General features: G+C 43.1%; 1 protein-coding gene across 1 annotated transcript; it reads left to right on the top strand.

Annotated features, from left to right (window-relative positions):
• The first annotated feature begins 14762 nt into the window (after positions 1 to 14762).
• LOC114898044 (PRAME family member 27-like) lies at positions 14763 to 17662 on the top strand. The gene is made up of 3 exons (XM_029227051.1): positions 14763 to 15049; positions 15501 to 16073; positions 17089 to 17662. The coding sequence occupies exons 1-3, from the start codon at positions 14763 to 14765 to the stop codon at positions 17660 to 17662; spliced, it is 1434 nt and encodes a 477-aa protein (XP_029082884.1).
• Positions 17663 to 18641: the final 979 nt, after the last annotated feature.

The raw sequence follows: 18641 nt of genomic DNA, 5'->3' as shown, positions 1-18641 counted from the left end.
CTATATTTTGGAAGAGTAGGAGAAGGATAGGTGTTAGCTCTTCTCTAAACGTTTGATAGAATTCGCCTGTGAAGCCATCTGGTCCTGGGCTTTTGTTTGTTGGAAGATTTTTAATCACAGTCTCAATTTCAGTGTTTGTGATTGGTCTGTTCATATTTTCTACTTCTTCCTGGTTCAGTCTCAGAAGGTTGTGCATTTCTAAGAATTTGTCCATTTCTTCCAGGTTGTCCATTTTATTGGCATAGAGTTGCTTGTAGTAATCTCTCATGATCCTTTGTATTTTTGCAGTGTCAGTTGTTACTTCTCCTTTTTCATTTCTAAATCTGTTGATGTGAGTCTTCTCCCTTTATTTCTTGGTGAGTCTGGCTAATGGTTTATCAATCTGTTTATCTTCTCAAAGAACCAGCTTTTAGTTTTATTTATCTTTGCTATTGTTTCCTTCATTTCTTTTTCATTTATTTCTGATCTGATCTTTATGGTTTCTTTTCTTCTGCTAACTTTGGTGTTTTATTTTTGTTCTTCTTTCTCTAATTGCTTTAGGTGTAAGGTTAGGTTGTTTATTTCAGATGTTTCTTGTTTCTTAAAGTAGGATTGTGTTGCTCTAAAATTCCCTCTTAGAACTGCTTTTGCTGCATCCCATAGGTTTTGAGTTGTCATCGTTTTCATTGTCATTTGTCTCTAGGTATTTTTTTGTTTCCTCTTTCATTTCTTCAGTGATCTCTTGGTTATTTAGTAGTGTATTGTTTAGCCTCCATGTGTTTGTATTCTATACAGTTTTTTTCCCCTGTAATTGATATTTAGTCCCATAGCATTGTGGTCGGAAAAGGTACTTGATATGATTTCAATTTTCTTAAATTTACCAAGGCTTGATTTGTGACCCAAGATATGATCTATCCTGGAGAATGTTCCATGAGCACTTGAGAAGAAAGTGTATTCTGTTGTTTTTGGATGGAATGTCCTATAAACATCAATTAAGTCCATCTTGTTTAATGTATCATTTAAAGCTTGTGTTTCCTTATTATTTTCATTTTGGATGATCTGCCCATTGGAGAAAGTGGGGTGTTAAAGTCCCCTACTATGATTGTGTTACTGTCAATTTCCCCTTTTATGGCTGTATTAGCCTTATGTATTGAGGTGCTCCTATGTTGGATGCATAAATATTTACAATTGTTATATCTTCTTCTTGGATTGATCCCTTGATCATTATGTAGTGTCCTTCTTTGTCTCTTCTAATAGCCTTTGTTTTAAAGTCTATTTTGTCTGATATGAGAATTGCTACTCCAGCTTTCTTTTGGTTTCCATTTGCATGGAATATCTTTTTCCATCCCTTCACTTTCAGTCTGTATGTGTCCTTAGGTCTGAAGTGGGTCTCTTGTAGAGAGCATATATACGGGTCTTGTTTTTATATCCATTCAGCCAGTCTAGTCTTTTGGTTGGAGCATTTAATCCATTTACATTTAAGGTAATTATTGATATGTATGTTCCTATGACCATTTCTTAATTGTTTTGGGTTCGTTATTGTAGGTCTTTCCCTTCTCTGGTGTTTCCTGCCTAGAGAAGTTCCTTTAGCATTTGTTGTAAAGCTGGTTTGGTTGTGCTGAATCCTCTTAGGTTTTGCTTGTCTGTAAAGGTTTTAATTTCTCTGTGAGATCTGAATGAGATCCTTGCTGGGTAGAGTAATCTTGGTTGTAGATTTTTCCCTTTCATCACTTTAAATATGTCCTGCCACTCCCTTCTGGCTTGCAGAGTTTCTGCTGAAAATATCAGCTGTTAACCTTATGGGGATTCCCTTGTATGTTATTTGTTGTTTTTCCCTTGTTGCTTTTAATATTTTTTCTTTGTATTTAATTTTTGATACTTTGATTAATATGTGTCTTGATAAAGGAGGCAAGAATATACAATGGAGAAAAGACAACCTCTTCAATACGTGGTGCTGGGCAAACTGGACAGCTACATGTAAAAGAATGAAATTAGAACACTCCCTACACAATAATAAACTCAAAATGGATTAAAGACCTAAATGTAAGGCCAGACACTATCAAATTCAGAGAAAACATAGCAGAACACTCTATGACATAAATCACAGCAAGATTCTTTTTGACACAGCTCCTAGGGAAATGGAAATAAAAACAAAAATAAACAAATGGGACCTAATGAAACTTAAAAGCTTTTACACAGCAAAGGAAACAATAAACAAGACGAAAAGGCAACCTTCAGAATGGGAGAAAGTATTTGCAAATGAAGCAACTGACAAAGGATTAATCTCCAAAATTTACAAGCAGCTCATGCAGCTCAATATCAAAAAACCGAATAACCCAATCCAAAAATAGGCAGAAGACATAAACAGGCATTTCTCCAAAGAAGATATACAGATTGCCAACAAACACATGAAAGAATGCTCAACATCATTAATCATTAGAGAAATGCAAATCAAAATGTCAATGCGATATCATATTACACTGGTCAGAATGGCCATCATCAAAAAATCTAGAAACGATAAATGCTGGAGAGGGTGTGGATAAAAGGGAACCCTCTTGCACTGTTGGTGGGAATGTAAACTGATACAGCCACTATGGAGAACATTATGGAGGTTCCTTAAAAAACTAAAAACAGAACTACCATATGACCCAGCAATCTCACTACTGGGCATATATCTTGAGCAAACCATAATTCGAAAAGAGTCATGTACCAAAATGTTCATTGCAGCTCTATTTACAATAGCCAGGACATGGAAGCAACCTAAGTGTCCATTGACAGGTGAATGGATAAAGAAGATTTGGCACATATATACAATGGAATATTACTCAGCCGTATAAAGAAACGAAATTGAGTTATTTGTAGTGAGGTGGATGGACCTGGAGTCTGTCATACAGAGTGAAGTAAGTCAGAAGGAGGAAAACAAATAAAGTATGCTAACACATATATATGGAATCTAAGAAAAATAAATGTCATGAAGAGTCTAGGGGTAGGACGGGAATAAAGACACAGACCTACTAGAGCATGGACTTGAGGATATGGGGAGGGGGAAGGGTAAGCTGTAACAAAGTGAGAGATTGGCATGGACATATATACTTTATCAAACGTAGGGTGGATAGGTAGTGGGAAGCAACCACATGGCACAGGGAGATCAGCTAGGTGTTTTGTGACCACCTAGAGGGGTGGGATAGGGAGGGTGGGAGGGAGGGAGATGCAAGAGGGAAGAGATATGGGAACACATGTATATGTATAACTGATTCACTTTGTTGTAAAGCAGAAACTAACACACCATTGTAAAGCAATTATACTCCAATAAAGATGTTAAAAAAAATAAAGAAGATGTGGCACATATATACAATGGAACATTACTCAGCCATAAAAAGAAATGAAACTGAGTTATCTGTAGTGAGGTGGTTGGATCTAGAGTCTGTCATACAGAGTGAAGTAAGTCAGAAAGAGAAAAACAAATACTGTATGCTAACACATATACATGGAATCTAAAAAAAAAAAAAAAAGTCATGAAGAGCCTAGGGGCAAGACAGGAATAAAGACCCAGACGTACTAGAGAATGGACTTGAGGACACGGGGAGGGGGAAGGGTAAGCTGGTACAAAGTGAGAGAGTGGCATGGACATATATACACTACCAAATGTAAAATAGATAGCTAGTGGGAAGCAGCCGCATAGCACAGGGAGATCAGCTCGGTGCTTTGTGACCACCTAGAGGGGTGGGATAGGGAGGGAGGGAGGGAGACGCAAGAGGGAGGAGATATGAGGATATATGTATACATATAGCTGATTCACTTTGTTATACAGCAGAAACTAACACACCATTGTAAAGAAATTATACTCCAATAAAAATGTTAAGAAAAAAATTATAATGTAAATTTAATACTTTTAAAGAATGAATGTTTACTTTTAGGAAAAGTTTAACTTGATTTGGAGCCTCTAAACAAATGAGACTTTAAAACTGATTTTAAACATTAATGAACAAGAATGGTTTCTTCTTTAAAAAAATTTAGAATAATAAAATTTTAGGGCTGGAAAGTTTACAGTTATATTTTTTTACAGTAGACTTTATTTCTTGGGGCAGTTTTAGGTTCATCTTGAAAATGAGCAGAAAGTACAAAGAGCTCCCATTTAACTCCTACCCCACCACGTGTACAGCCTTCAGGACTATAAACTTCCTTCACCAGGTTGGTACATTTGTTACATTGATGAACCTACATTGACACATCATTATCACCCAAAGTCCATAGTTTACATTAAGGTTCACTCTTGGCAGTGTAGTTTCTATGGGTTTTGGCTATCATATAATGACATATATCCATCATTATTATATCATAGAGAGGAGTTTCACTGCCATAAAAGTCCTATTTGCTCTTTTTCATCCCTCCCTCTCCCCCATTCCCTGGCAACCACTGATCTCTTTTGCTGTCCCCAGAGATTGGTCTTTTCCACAATGTCACATAGTTGGAATCATACAATATGTAGCCTTTTCAGATAGGCTTCTTTGAATTATTAATACAAATTTAAGTTTCCTCCAAGTATTTTCATGGTTTGATAACATACCATTGTCTGAATAGTGCAATTTATTTATTCATTTACCTACTGAAGGACACCTTAGTTTCTTCCAAGTTTTGGCAATTATGAATAAAGCTGTTATAAGCATCTGTGTGCACATTTGTTGTGGACATAAGGTTTAAACTCATTTGGGTAGCTACCAGGGAGTGAGATTGCTGGATTGTATGATTAGGGTGTGTATTACAATGATTTACCTTGACAATCTCACCTGTTAGAGATTGTCCCATAAAGGGCAGGTACTGTGTCTCTCACACTGTGGTAGTACAGCTGAACACAAAGCCTGAACTGCATGGTGTGTGGAAATCTTTAACATCAGTTTATAGCCAAATGATACTTTTCACTGAAATGCAGATTTGTGCAAAATCAACATTTTCTGGCTACCAATAACGTAGATAAGTTGATATGGAAGAAATAGCAATTGTAGTCTATATATTTGTACATGTAAATGGACATGAAAGAAAAGTTTTGTTTTCCATACTTTTAAAAAATTTATTTATTTATTTATTTATTTTTGGCTGTGTTGGGTCTTCGTTTCTGTGCGAGGGCTTTCTCTAGTTGCGGCAAGCGGGGTCCACTCTTCATCACGGTGCGCGGGCCTCTCACTATCGCGGCCTCTCTTGTTGCGGAGCACGGGCTCCAGACGCGCAGGCTCAGTAGTTGTGGCTCACAGGCCTAGTTGCTCCACGGCATGTGGGATCTTCCCAGACCAGGGCTCGAACCCATGTCCCCTGCACTGGCAGGCAGACTCTCAACCACTGAGCCACCAGGGAAGACCCATACCTTTTTTGGTTTTGCCCAAAGCAATACAGGACACATTCTCAATGTACAACATTCCAATAGTACAGATAGAGCAGGCATCTCCACTGAACTTCCTCCTCAGTCCCCTTTCCAGAGGGCAAAGTTTAGTGTATTTTCCAGACTTCTCTCTGACTTTCTATACATTTATACATGCATGTAGAAATATCTGGTTTGTCTTCCCTCATAGAGAAGAAGTCTTAGTGTGATTTTGATCATCTTGCTTTTTTCACTTAAGGGTAGGTCTTAAAAATCTGTCCTTATTCGTATGAACTTGCATATTGTATTCCATAAAAATGAATGGTCCACAGTTTAACCCTTTGCCTGTTTGCGTAAATTTAGTTTGTTCCATTTTTGTTCTTGTTGTTATTTACCAACCATATACTACAAAAATCCTTATGCTCAGGAAAGCTTCTCTTTGGTTTCTCAATGTTTTCTCCATCTCTCTAAATTATTCATTTTATCCTATCTTAGATCAATTTCATCAATTTATGGCAGGCTCTCCACTATCTTCCATTAAAAAAAAAATAGCAAGAAGGAAGAAAAGAAAGTCCTCACATGACTTCATCTCATCCTCCAGTTCTTGTATCCATGGGCTGAACTGCTCTACTTTTATTTTTTTAATCTGTGCAATTTCTTTGAAATAATGGATTCTGCGGTTAAAACAAGGTAGTAAATATCTGGACCAGATTCTCTCTCAGGTCTTCCAGCAAGGTAGGAGTCAAATGACTGAAAATTTTATTACAAATGTTAAAGTGAGCAGTGCATTGCCAGGATCTGGGCAGCAGGGTGCAATATTCAAGAGCACTGACAAACAGACGGGACAGAATTCCAGTTTTTTGTTTTTTGTTTTTTTGCGGTACGCGGGCCTCTCACTGTTGTGGCCTCTCCCGTTGCGGAGCACAGGCTCCGGGCGTGCAGGCTCAGCGGCCATGGCTCACTGGGCCCAGCGACTCCACGGCATATGGGATCTTCCCGGACCGGGGCACGAACCCGCATCCCCTACATCGGCAGGCGGACTCTCAACCACTGCGCCACCAGGGAAGCCCCAGAATTCCAGTTTTAACACTTACTGGTGTATGTCCTTGAAGAAGTTTCTGTCCTTCTCTGAATCTATGTCTTCCCCTATTGAATGGGTACCATGATGATCTCTAACTCAGATACAAACACTGAGCCCAGAACTTGTTGCCGAATAAATCCTCCAAAAATGGCAGCAGCTGTTTCTTGACATTCAAAGACCACAGGCATAAGTAGCCAGGCCCCAGGGAATGGCCCGGCTCTGCAGTAGCGTCCAGTAACCTGCCAGCTGGTCCCTCTGCCAAGATGTGCTGGCTTGACTGTGGAACCCAGCACCTTAGGAGCCAAGCCTGGGTCAACCCCTAGAGTTCAGCCCATTGGCTGGCACAAGCCCCCTGGTGGCCAATTTGACACCAATTTGCAGGTGGCTATGGCTTCAGGATCAGGGTCTGTCTGATTGGCGCTAACTCATGGGAGCAGATGTGAAAATAAGTCAACACCTGATTGCCCCCTGCCCCCAGCGATTTTCTGTTTCTTCTTGGCAAACATCTGGGGGGCTGTTGGTGAACTCGGGTGCGCCAATGCTCAGAAAATTCATCCATGAATTTGAAGGCATAGCCATGTTGACCTGCAAACCCTGTGGGGCTCACTCCGAGGTCCCGGTTCTGGTGAGACATTTCTTGCTGGCACATTTCATGCTCTGGGCCTCCGGTTCTTTGTCTGAAAAGAAACCGTCTCTGAGGTCCCCAGTTCACTGGAGTTTCCAGATATACTCCTGAATCTGGATTTTGTGCTAGATTTCTTTTTTTTTTTTCTTGAACTAAGGTTCCCATAGTCACTGGAGTAGGAACAACTTAGATACATGCAGTTTCTGTAGCCCAGGTCCCCAAATCCCACTTTGGGGTCTTCCCACCCTTTGTCCACCGCAGGAGTGGGTGAAGAGTTTCCTTCTCTCCCAGTCTCAGGGCAAATTGCCTGGGCATCTTCCTACATGAGACACAAACCCCACAGAACCCAGGGCCAGGCAGGGGGTGAGTGAAGGATTGCAGGCAGGGACCATGGAGACCTGGAGGGCATGGCTCCCCACATCTGGTAAGCTGCCTCGCAGTTCATGCCCAGTGATACCCCTTGGGGATGTGGGTTCAGTGATGCTACATTTTTCTTTTAAGATTTTTTTCTTCAAGGGATATTGGGGAGTAAATTATGATACAAAACTTGATTTTTAACCTCTGGCCACAAATCTTATTTGTTAAAACATTGTCCCAAAACATGTCTGTAGGATACATTTGACTTCTGGAGTGCCACCCTGCAGCCTCTAATATGGAGAAAAAAATGTCCTGCATAGCATTCTGACCTGACCCACAGTGACGCTGAAGACAACAGAAAAGAAACCACATGACTTTGTTTTTCTGGGCCAGAGATTGACCTTAGTCAGGAGCCTGGCTTTGAAACTGCAGGGCCTATATCCCCTTTGCACCCCACAGTACTGCAACACCATGTATAAATATAAAGTCCATGGGAGGCATTTGCAAATAGCTCTTGAATAAGAATATATATGATTATATATGTATGTATATATATATATATATATATATATATATATATATTTCAGGTGTTACTCTGTACTTCATCTTTTTTCATAAAATGATGTAATCGTCTGAAGAATAACATGGCCCAGCAGACTCTTTACCTTTTTTTCATACCTGCTCCTTTCTCATTCCTCCCAATTTTAAGAAGTCACCACAAGGCTCTAGGAGGTCCCTCAATCCCTGTTTTACCCTCATGCCCCACCTTCACTCTAAGAGCGAAGTGCTGTTGATTCTGCCTCCAAGTATCCCTGAAGTTGTCCCCAAGGTATCTAAAGTGCAAGCCAGGATCTGCCGCCAGGAGCCACCAAGGGTCTCTTTCTGGCATCCCTGCTTCCTTGCTAACTCCCCCAGAACACTAACCAACAGTAACCAGGGGGGCTGGGAAACACCCATCAGGTTATGTCACAACCCTACTTACAAAATTCCAGGGTCCCCTAACAAGCCCCCGCCTGGGCAGTCTCCCCCCATCACCCCAGCCTCCACTCCCTGGCTGCCCCCTAGTTCAAGGTCATGCAATCTCTCTCGCCTCCCTCCTGGAACCCTGCACTGCAGCCAATTCTGGGCCCGCAGTGTCCCCTGGTGGCTGGAGATGCAAGATCATCTAGACTGCTGGACAAGGGGTGAGGCCTGGAGGAAGAAAGGTGAGAGAGGACAGGATAGTAGATTTGGGAAAAGACTTGGAAGAGCAAAAGCTTAGGAGAAGACCAAGAGCGTCAGACAGAGAGGAAAGTCTAACTGAGTCCCCTCTGGGATGGCCCTACTCTCTGGGTTACGGAAATGGAGCTGGAACAAGAATGCTGTTGGCCTCAGGATGGGCCTATAGCTCTTCTCCAGGACCTCCCATCAGGCCAGCACCCATGTCTGTGCAGGAGAGGACACTGGACTGTGTCCGGGTCAGTTATCAAGGAACTTTCTGTGTCTTGGACTGAGTGACCTCCTTCCTTATCAGCATATTACACAGAGGGTCAGTGATGGTAACAGGAATGGGGGATGGGAGTTTGGGGATTTGAGACAGCCCTGAGGACAACCTTGCAACCCTCCCCATGTGCCTGATTTTGCAAGATCTGAAGAACTGTGTCCTGAGAACAGGGATGGGAAGAGTTCTGAGGCAGCCTCAGTGAGCGTGCACAGTGAGAACCAGGGATGCTTGGGAGGAAATTCCAGTTATAGAGATGAGGTCTTGTGCTTCTATTCATTAGTTCAGGGGACAGCGTTTACTTCCCAAGACACTTGCAACTTTTGTTGATTTGCTTTTTTGGTGGCATTCCAGGAGGCAGTGTGTGTTCCAAGGGTAAAGCACAATAATGAAAGGGCAGAACAGATGAGACGTTCAGGTACTCCCGGGCTGGCTTGAAGCCAGGGGATGGAACTGAGTCTCTTGAGCCCCACTGTTGAGAGGCCTCCAGGGGAACTACCCCCCACCCCAGACCCTAAGTTCTCCACCTGGTTTGCCGTATCCTACAGAAAAAACACACTTCTGGTTGACCTGTATCCTGTATTTCTCTACACTCTACCTATTTGCAGGGGACTGTCCATTGCTGACTTCACTCTGGCCAAGAAGACATGCAGATGGCCAACAGGTACTTGAAAAGATGCTCAGCATCGCTAATCAGGGAAACGCAAATCACAACCACAAGGAGATATCACCTCACACCTTTTAGAATGGCTGTTATCAAGAAGACAAGAGATAACGAGTGACAGTGAGGGTGTGAAGAAAAAGGAGCCCTTGTGTAGCCACTGTGCTGGGAATGTAAGAATGTGCAGACAATGTGGAAAACAGTATGGAGGTACCGTAAGATCCAGCAATTTCAGTTCTGGGTATATATATGAAGATAATGAAATCACTTTCTCAAAAAGATATCTGCAGCCCTAAGCTCTCTGCAGCATTATTTACAATAGTCAAGAAAGGGAAACAACCTAAGGGTCCATCAATGAATGATGAAGAAAATGTGAATATATATATAATACATATATATTCATATATATATATATGAATATTATTCAGGATTAAAACCATAAAAAGAAGAAAATCCTGCCATCTTCAACAATATGGACAGATCATTAGGGCATTATGTTAAGTGAAACAAGTCAAAGAAAGATTTATGGGGAAATGAATAAAGGCGGTCAAAAGGTACAAACTTCTAGTTATAAAATAAATGTGTCATAGGGATGTAATGTATAGCACAGTGACAAAAGTTAACAATTCTGTATTGTGTACTTGAAAAAAAATGCTAGGAGAGTAGATCTTTAAAGTTCTTACCACAGGAAAAAATTTTAACTACGTGACGTGATGGATGATAACTAAATTTATTGTGGTGATAATTTCACAGTGTATACATATATCAAATCATTATGTTGTACACTGAAAAAGAGGTCAATCATATCTCAATAAAACTGGAAAAAATCTTCTAGGAAAATATGCCAAAAGAAAACTGAAAAAAGAAAAGAGTCAAGGCTTTTACAATGGAAAAGAGAAAAACAAATATTTGCACTTAGGGTTGATTTAGCTGTATAAACTTAAAAGAACCAACTGAGAAGGAAAAGAGAGAGTGTGGCTGTATCACCCTGTGCTAACCCTCACCACTCAGACCATACCAGGTGTGCTTGGATGGTGTGTACCAGAATAAATAACAATATAAGAATAAAACAATCTTCCCCTAACTTTCTTCACCAGTAGGGAAAGAATTAATAAGATCATGAAAATCTTCCGATGGATCCTTCCTGAACTGCCTGCACCTCTTTGCCCAGCCTCAGTGGCTTTCTTCCTGTTCTCAAGTTGGCCAAGCTCTTCACTACATCAGGATTTGCACAATGCACCCATGGCTCCAACACGATCCCCTCAACTGGCATGTACACTTGAAAACTCTAAGTCAGTCTCCTGACCTTCTGCTAGGCCCATCTGTGCACATCCTTGTAAAATCCAGCTTTAGGAAGAACCCTGATTAGTCAGTTTTAGAAGAATCCACACTTTTGATACCTGATATTCCAATAATATCTGATCCAAATTCCTGACTCCCCACTCTTGGTGTCTGATCACCCTGGACAGCCTTCGGTAGGAATCCTGTTACACTGGTTTAGCCAGATTTCCCCCAGAACTGAAGTCTCCTCATAGTAATTCTCCAGCCACAGAACCCCCTGCTTGTTGGTTGTGAATCCCCAAATGTCTTCATTGTATTGTGAATGGAGACCAGTTCCATACTGGTGTATCTTTTCCTCTGTTGCAATAATCCTGAATGAAATTCGCCTTTACCGTATAAACCTGTGTCTGTCTCTGGTTTTCTCTGACACAGCTCCCACAGTTGATTACTGCTCAGGCAAGAAAGCTCCTTCCCAGTATCCTGCAAATTCCCAAATAACCCAGAGAGGCTCAACTTCGAGTCTGCCCACTTTGGACCTTTCCATTTCATCCCTGGAGTTTTCTTCAGAGAATTAGTTACAACCTGCCACTTTAAAACAATGGCCTTGGGCTTCCCTGGTGGCGCAGTGGTTGAGAGTCCGCCTGCCGATGCAGGGGACGTGGGTTCGTGCCCAGGTCCGGGAAGATTCCACATGCCGCGGAGCGGCTGGGCCCGTGAGCCATGGCCGCTCAGCGCCTGCGCGTCCAGAGCCTGTGCTCCGCAACAGGAGAGGCCACAACAGTGAGAGCCCCGCGTACCTCAAAAATAAATAAATAAAATAAAACAGTGGTCTTTTTGGATCTCATGGAAGCTGCAAACCCATAGAAACATCCCCACCTGAGACACTGCACTTTCCCCATTTCCACTAACATTCGAGTGAAGTCTCTCAGTCAGTCCTCTCCAAAATTTAGGTTGTTTGACAACTCAGGGTTCCTTGGTTCCTTCTGATCCCATCAACAAAGGGAATCTACCAGTTATTCACTGCATGGCAGTGGACAGATTCCTCTACTGAGTAAAACCCCAATCCACCAGGTTAAAAATGCAGAGAAATAGCAGTGACCTCTAGATTCTCTGTGAAGGTTAATATCTGAACTAGTGGATAAAAAGTGTCAGCACCAGTGCTCACCCAGTTTGTGTTCAATAAACAGAGATGGTTATGATTACTGTTGTTGCAAATCTCACTATACTGCAACTCATTAATAAAGGTGCTTGGTGGCCTGGGAGTTAAAAGTCTACTGAGTACAATTTGGTTTAGCCCCATTTTATGTAAAAGCCATTTATACCCATGGTAGAAATATGGTGAAAAGAATCTTCAGGAAAGATACCAAGATGGAGAACAATCTCAAATAATCCTTGCCTTGGCAGCCAGTGGTATACAAGAACTGTTTGGGCACTGTATTGAATGGCATGGAGGCATGGAAAATTCTGGGGGTGGAGAGAAGGTCCAGCTTTCTTTGTGTCCTGAAACTTCAAAAGAATCTCTGTGTGGTGTAGCTGGGGTGGAACTCATACCTGAACGTGGCAGATCCTTAAACACCAAATACAGCTTCTGAATTTTGTTTGGAAGAGGTGTTGGTATTTGTGAACAGTGCTTAATATGAAGAGAAAAACAGAATTTTATTTCTGTGCCCATTGCTATTACCTTGATCAGAATCTGTGCTGAGCTAAGTTTTAGAAAACAGTAATTATCAAAATATACTTGGAAAGGGGACAATGGGACTATAGTTCAGCTTCCAAGACCCCTGGAAAATGGGTGGGGCTATTTGCCATCTGGGAATTATCCTCTGTAGGGAAAAAACCTAAAGGAAAACATCTCTTTTTAGCAGCTGCCCCTGGATGACAGGGTTATTTGTGACTGACCACGTTCATGTCTCCCCCTGGTTCCAAGTTCCCAAACAGCCCACAGTGCCCACCCTCAGTGGGTCTCAGTCTTGGAAATGCCTGACTTCCCAGGGTTCCCAGCCTCTCCCTCTTCTCACATTCTCAGATTAACCTTTTCATGCCTGTTTGCTGTGCTGACACCATCTTTCTGGGAGGAAACACCGTCAGAGATGACACTGCCTCCTCTTAGCCACTCCCTTTTAATTTCTAAACTCCACCCAGAGAATAGCCTTTAAATCTTCTCCCTTCTCAGGAGAAAATAACAACAACAACTATGTTTTCCACTGTTTGGCTCATTCACATGGTCCCTTTATGAATGCCCAGCTCCATGCTGCCCAGCCCCACCCTTCTCACTGTGATTTTGACCTGACCTCCTTCAGAGAAGCCTTGACATAAGGCTGGAAAACCAACCACATCCCCCAAAGAACTTCCCTTGCTGCCCGAATAAACTCATGATCTCCCATGTTTCTGACATAACACCTAAGTGACACTTGATACAGGGATGGATTTATTGTGTTTCCGTTGGGAACAACACCACTGTCCTCATGAAGCTGTTTTTATTCTGGGACATTTTGATAATTGTGATGTGGCCAAAGATCCCCCAACACTGATGCTTTAAATTTTTGTTTTTCCTATCCAATATCACAAATCAATAGCCCCTTCCCTGTCTCATACCCACAGGTATAACTATTGGTATTGGTCAAAGCCAATGAATATTTGTGGAGTGAATCAAGGAACGTGCCTTTGACTCCAATACCCCTCCTTCGTTCTTTCTCTTTCCTGAATGAATATCTGACTCAATCCATTCCTCCTGAGATAGACAAAGATCCGATCAGGATTAACCTGATGGACAGTCTGGAATCTAATCAGGTATGCTTTCTGATTGGAAGTTAGTAGTTGAAAAGAAGGAAGTTGTGATTAGAAAGGTATATAAAATCTTCATGTACCAAAGAAGAGATGCAGAATCCAGTCACCTCCTGGATTTTCCAAGGAGTCTGAGGTCCATATCATCAGAGCTGGTCAGCTACATACCTCAGCAAAGGACACCCTCATCTTACCCATGATCTCTGTGTCTTGAATGGTGGCATGTAGCTTGGTATGGAAGGTTTCTTATTTCTTTTCAGATAAACTGGTTTAAGATTTTGGTTTTACCTCTAAGTGTAATTTTGCCTTAATCCCAAATACTTTGATTTGTGTTTTGGTTTATATTATTTTTAAATGTCTTAACCAAACGGATATTCTTTTTTCTTTTTTTTTTTTTTGGTGGTACATGGGCCTCTCACTGTTGTGGCCTCTCCCGTTGAGGAGCACAGGCTCCGGACGCGCAGGCTCAGCGGCCATGGCTCACGGGCCCAGCCGCTCCGTGGCATGTGGGATCCTCCCGGACCGGGGCACGAACCCGTGTCCCCTGCATCGGCAGGTGGACTCTCAACCACTGCGCCACCAGGGAAGCCTGGTTTATATTATTTTTAAATGTCTTAACCAAACAGATATTCTTTTTAATGAAAAGTATCTCTTTGGAATTTTATTTCTTGGCGTTTAAAATATTTACTTTGTGCAAATAGCATTCATGTTAGGGGTATCTCCTTCATCTTCCTCAGTCAAGTTAACGGTGGGAATTGAGGATGGCGGCTGTTCTGGACCACATGATGCTCCTATTCCCATAGTTTTGGTGCCCTAAGTGATGCTCTGAAAGTTTTCCCCCAAGGAAGATAAGGGACATTGTTAAGGCTCATGGTACACACTTACCACTGGGACATGAATTAAGCAAAGCAGTGGGTGGAAATGGATGGACTAGTGGTTGCCTTTCCTTTTCCTCAGTACTTGTGAGATACTTGTTCTGCTGCTAGTAGGGAAAGAGTTATGGCTTTGTGCCCGCTGAACCTAGAGTAGAATTGGGGAAAATTGAGGCACTTCTACCACTGCGCTAAGTCCCTCTGAAGGGTGGGGAGACAATGGAGGCTTGCTCATGCTTGTCATGAAAAGGATGTCTTGTCCACAGGTTTCCTTTTGGAAAAGATCAGAATGAGTATCTGGAATCCACCCAGACTCCTGGACCTGGTGGGAATGAGCCTGCTGAGGGATGAGGCCTTGGCCTTTGCTCCTCTGGAGGATCTACCAACAGAATTCTTCCCATCACTGTTCATGGAGGCCTTCCATGGGAGACACAGTGAGACCCTGAAGGCCATGGTGCAAGCCTGGCCCTTTGTCCGCCTACCTCTGGGAGGCCTGATGGAGATGCCTCATGTGGGGACCTTACAAGCAGTGTTGGATGGGCTTGATGTCCTGCTTGCCCAGAAGGATTGCCCCAGGTGAGTCTGCCAGGTAGGCTGGTAGGGTCCTAGACATTGTTGAAGAGACAGCTCGTGTCATAAGAGTAGATAGCCAAGGGATGGACCAGAGGCTTCTGACGATGCCAAGGAAGAAGCTCAGAGGCCTTGGCCATTGCTGAGCTCACTTCGGGAAATGCCTTCTGGAAGTGTAGGAGTGCCTGAGATGCAGGGGAGCCTGAAAGAACACGCCCCCACAGCCTGTTAGTGATGATTAAAGGTACTAGAAGTAGAAAACCAGAAAGAATGGAAGTGGGAAAGGAGATGGAGGAAAGAAAGGCAGAGAGGGAAGAAGAGGACAAGGCAGCAGGTGACGTCAGGAACGTGAAGTAAAAGCACACGTGGGAAGTGAGTGTTGCCTAAATTCTGAGACTGTGGTTTCATTCAGTGTGGATCTTAAACCATCCCTGCCAATCTGCTGTTTCCCCCACAGGAGGTGCAAACTGCGGGTGCTGGATTTAAGGAATACTGGCCAGGACTTCTGGAGCATGTGGTCTGGATCCAATGTCCGTGTGTCCTCAAGCTCATCAATGGCACCAGTGGCTGAGGACAGGTCAAGGACAGAGCAGCCCTTGGCTCCCTTGGAGGTGTTTATAGAACTTTGCCTCAATGAAGGGACCATGGATGAATTCTTTATCTACCTCATGCAGTGGGTGGAGAAGAGAAAAGTTTCCATACACCTGTGCTGTAAGAAGCTGAAAATTGTTACAATGTCCACGGAAAATATTATGAAAGTCCTGAGTATGGTGCAACTGGACTGTATCCAGGAGGTGCAAGTGAATTGCACCTGGCATCTGTCCACCCTGGCCGTGTTTGCTCCTCTCCTGGGCCAGATGAATAAAGTGCAGAGACTCCTTCTCTCCCACATCCACGTCTCTGCACTTGAGAGGCAGGAACAGCAGCACGTTGTCCAAATTACCTCTCAGTTCCTCAGGCTGCACCACCTCCGGGATCTCCGTATGGAATCTCCCTCCTTCCTCCAAGGTCGCCTGGACCAGATGCTCAGGTGAGTGTGCACCACTGACCGAGTAACAGAGAACACAAAACTAGAACGTCACATGCACTGTTTCCTTTGTTGCTCTACCTTGAAGTGTGGCATCACATAACCACACAAATCAAGGTAGAGGGACAAAGTGCGATAGAGGCTCTGGAAAGGGACACAATGTTAGGAAGCTATAGATTGGAGGGTTCAGATGTATCAGTGTTTGTGATTTCTTTCTCAGGAAGAGATGTCTTTGTTCAGGTGACTTAAAAAAAAAACAGGTAAGAGGGCACTGAAGAGGGGAAAGAACCTCAGACCTGAGTATTTCTAGAGGAACTCTGCGCTCAACCGTTTTGTGACCACAGTGAGCCTGTCTCAAATTCCCCATCTGTAAAATGTTGCTTGTGCTCCAGATTAGGTAATTAATATACGAGAAATGCATGATTCTGGTGGTAAGGAATGGGGAGCCGAAAGCAAAATAAAAAGTGGTAGGTGGTTTGCAGATGGTGCAGGGATGTACCTGAGCCCCTGCAGACTGGAAACCCCAGTTGATGATGTGGGATCTTGTCCAGGTTGGTTCTCTGTGCATGTCTCCCTCCAGCCTCATCTGGCCCAGAGATATGGGCAGCTGGGGCTCAAGTAGTGAGCTAAAAGCACCCTGATTTGAGAGTAGTTTTTGTTTGTTTCAACTCTAAATATGAAAATTCAGTGATGCCCACTCTTGATTGAGACTCTGTGCTAGGCTCTCCTCTGAGCATGTTCTAGTGAATTCCACTACTTTCGTTCATCCGCAAAAGGAAGTGCAGTATGTTGTACCCTGCTTGACAGATGAGGAGAGAGCTTTCAAGATTCTGTGTACTTATCTCAGCCAGACAAAGAAGATGACAGGGGTCAGGCTAAAATGAGATTGGGCCTTCTGGGTATTGATTGTTATCAGATGGTCAAAATGACCTTGGCCTTGGGTAAATCACTTATCTCCCACTTTGAGGTCACATTCCATCCCAGTTTCCAAGACCTAATTCCTAAGTTTCTTTCCCAGGTGCCTGAAGACTCCCTTGGAGAACCTCACAATAACTCACTGTCTGATTACAGAATCAGACTTGAAACATCTGTCCCAGTGCCTGAACATCAGTCAGCTAAAGGGCCTGGATCTGAGTGGTGTCACACTGACTGACTTCAGTCCTGAGCTCCTCGAAGTTCTGCTGGAGAAAGTTGCCGCCACGCTCCAGGAACTGGACTTAAATCTGTGTGGAATCATGGACTGTCAACTTGAGGCCATCCTGCCTGCCCTGAGCCACTGCTCCCAGCTCAAGACCTTCAGCATTTGTGGGAACCTCCTCTCCATGGCCGTCATGGAGAAGCTGCTGCGTCATACTGATGGACTGCCCAGTTTAATTCTAGAGCTGTATCCTGCCCCAAGGGAGAGTTACAGCTCTCAGAGAATTCTACACCTGGGGCGACTTGCCCAGCTTCAGGCTGAACTGATTGAGATTATGAGGAATTTAGGAAGGCCCAGGACCATCTGGATCAGCTCTAGCCCCTGTCCTCGCTGGGGCAATGAGATATTCTGTCATGAGAAGACCATTATATACTGCTGTTTTGTCCCTCCCTAGTTGGTTGCCTCTACGAAAAGCTTTCTTCTGGGCACTGGAAACTGAAACCTAGGAAATAGGTGCATTGTGAAGAGAACACAGACCTATGGTTTCAGGCATCTGCTCAGCGTGAATGTGAAAAGGAAAGGTGACCCAGCAGGGGTACAAGATTGAAGGGGACTTAGGTTGTTTCCATCTCTGGGCTATTGTAAATAGAGCTGCAATGAACCTTTTGGTACATGACTCTTTTTGAATTTTGGTTTTCTCAGGGTATATGCCCAGTAGTGGGATCGCTGGGTCATATGGTAGTTCTATTTGTAGTGCCCATCATCGGATGAATGGATAAAGAAGATGTGGCACATATATACAATGGAATGTTACTCAGCCATAAAAAGAAACGAAATTGAGCTATTTGTAATGAGGTGGATAGACCTAGAGTCTGTCATACAGAGTGAAGTAAGTCAGAAAGAGAAAGACAAATACCGTATGCTAACACATATATATGGAATTTAAGAAAAAGAAAATGTCATGAAGAAGCTAGGGGTAAAACAGGAATAAAGACACAGACCTACTGGTGAACGGACTTGAGGATATGGGGAGGGGGAAGGGTGAGCTGTGACAGGGCGAGAGAGAGGCATGGACATATATACACTAACAAACGTAAGGTAGATAGCTAGTGGGAAGCAGCCGCATGGCACAGGAATATCGGCTCGGTGCTTTGTGACCGCCTGGAGGGGTGGGATAGAGAGGGTGGGAGGGAGGGAGACGCAAGAGGGAAGACATATGGGAACATATGTATATGTATAACAGATTCATTTTGCTATAAAGCAGAAACTAACACACTATTGTAAAGCAATTATACCCCAATAAAGATGTTAAATATATATATATATATAAAATTGCCTCAAAGTGAAAAAAAAAAAAAAGGTTGAAGGGGAAAAGTTGACTCAAGGAGTTGATGGGAAATTCAGGGTGTTGGTGCTCCAGGGATGGAGTGGAT

Source organism: Monodon monoceros, unplaced genomic scaffold (assembly GCF_005190385.1).
Source record: "Monodon monoceros isolate NGI ecotype Baffin Bay Population unplaced genomic scaffold, NGI_Narwhal_1 Super_Scaffold_18, whole genome shotgun sequence".
Classification (NCBI taxonomy): Eukaryota; Metazoa; Chordata; class Mammalia; order Artiodactyla; family Monodontidae; genus Monodon; species Monodon monoceros.
The sequence above is the reverse complement of the archived record's forward strand: the minus strand, read 5'-3'. Positions and strand labels throughout refer to the sequence as shown.

Coding starts and splice junctions, on each gene's coding strand:
- LOC114898044 (XM_029227051.1), top strand. CDS start 14,763: ATGAGTATCTGGAATCCACCCAGACTCCTGGACCTGGTGGGAATGAGC. Junction 15,050..15,500: donor GCCCAGAAGGATTGCCCCAG/GTGAGTCTGCCA, acceptor TTTCCCCCACAG/GAGGTGCAAACTGCGGGTGC. Junction 16,074..17,088: donor CGCCTGGACCAGATGCTCAG/GTGAGTGTGCAC, acceptor TTTCTTTCCCAG/GTGCCTGAAGACTCCCTTGG.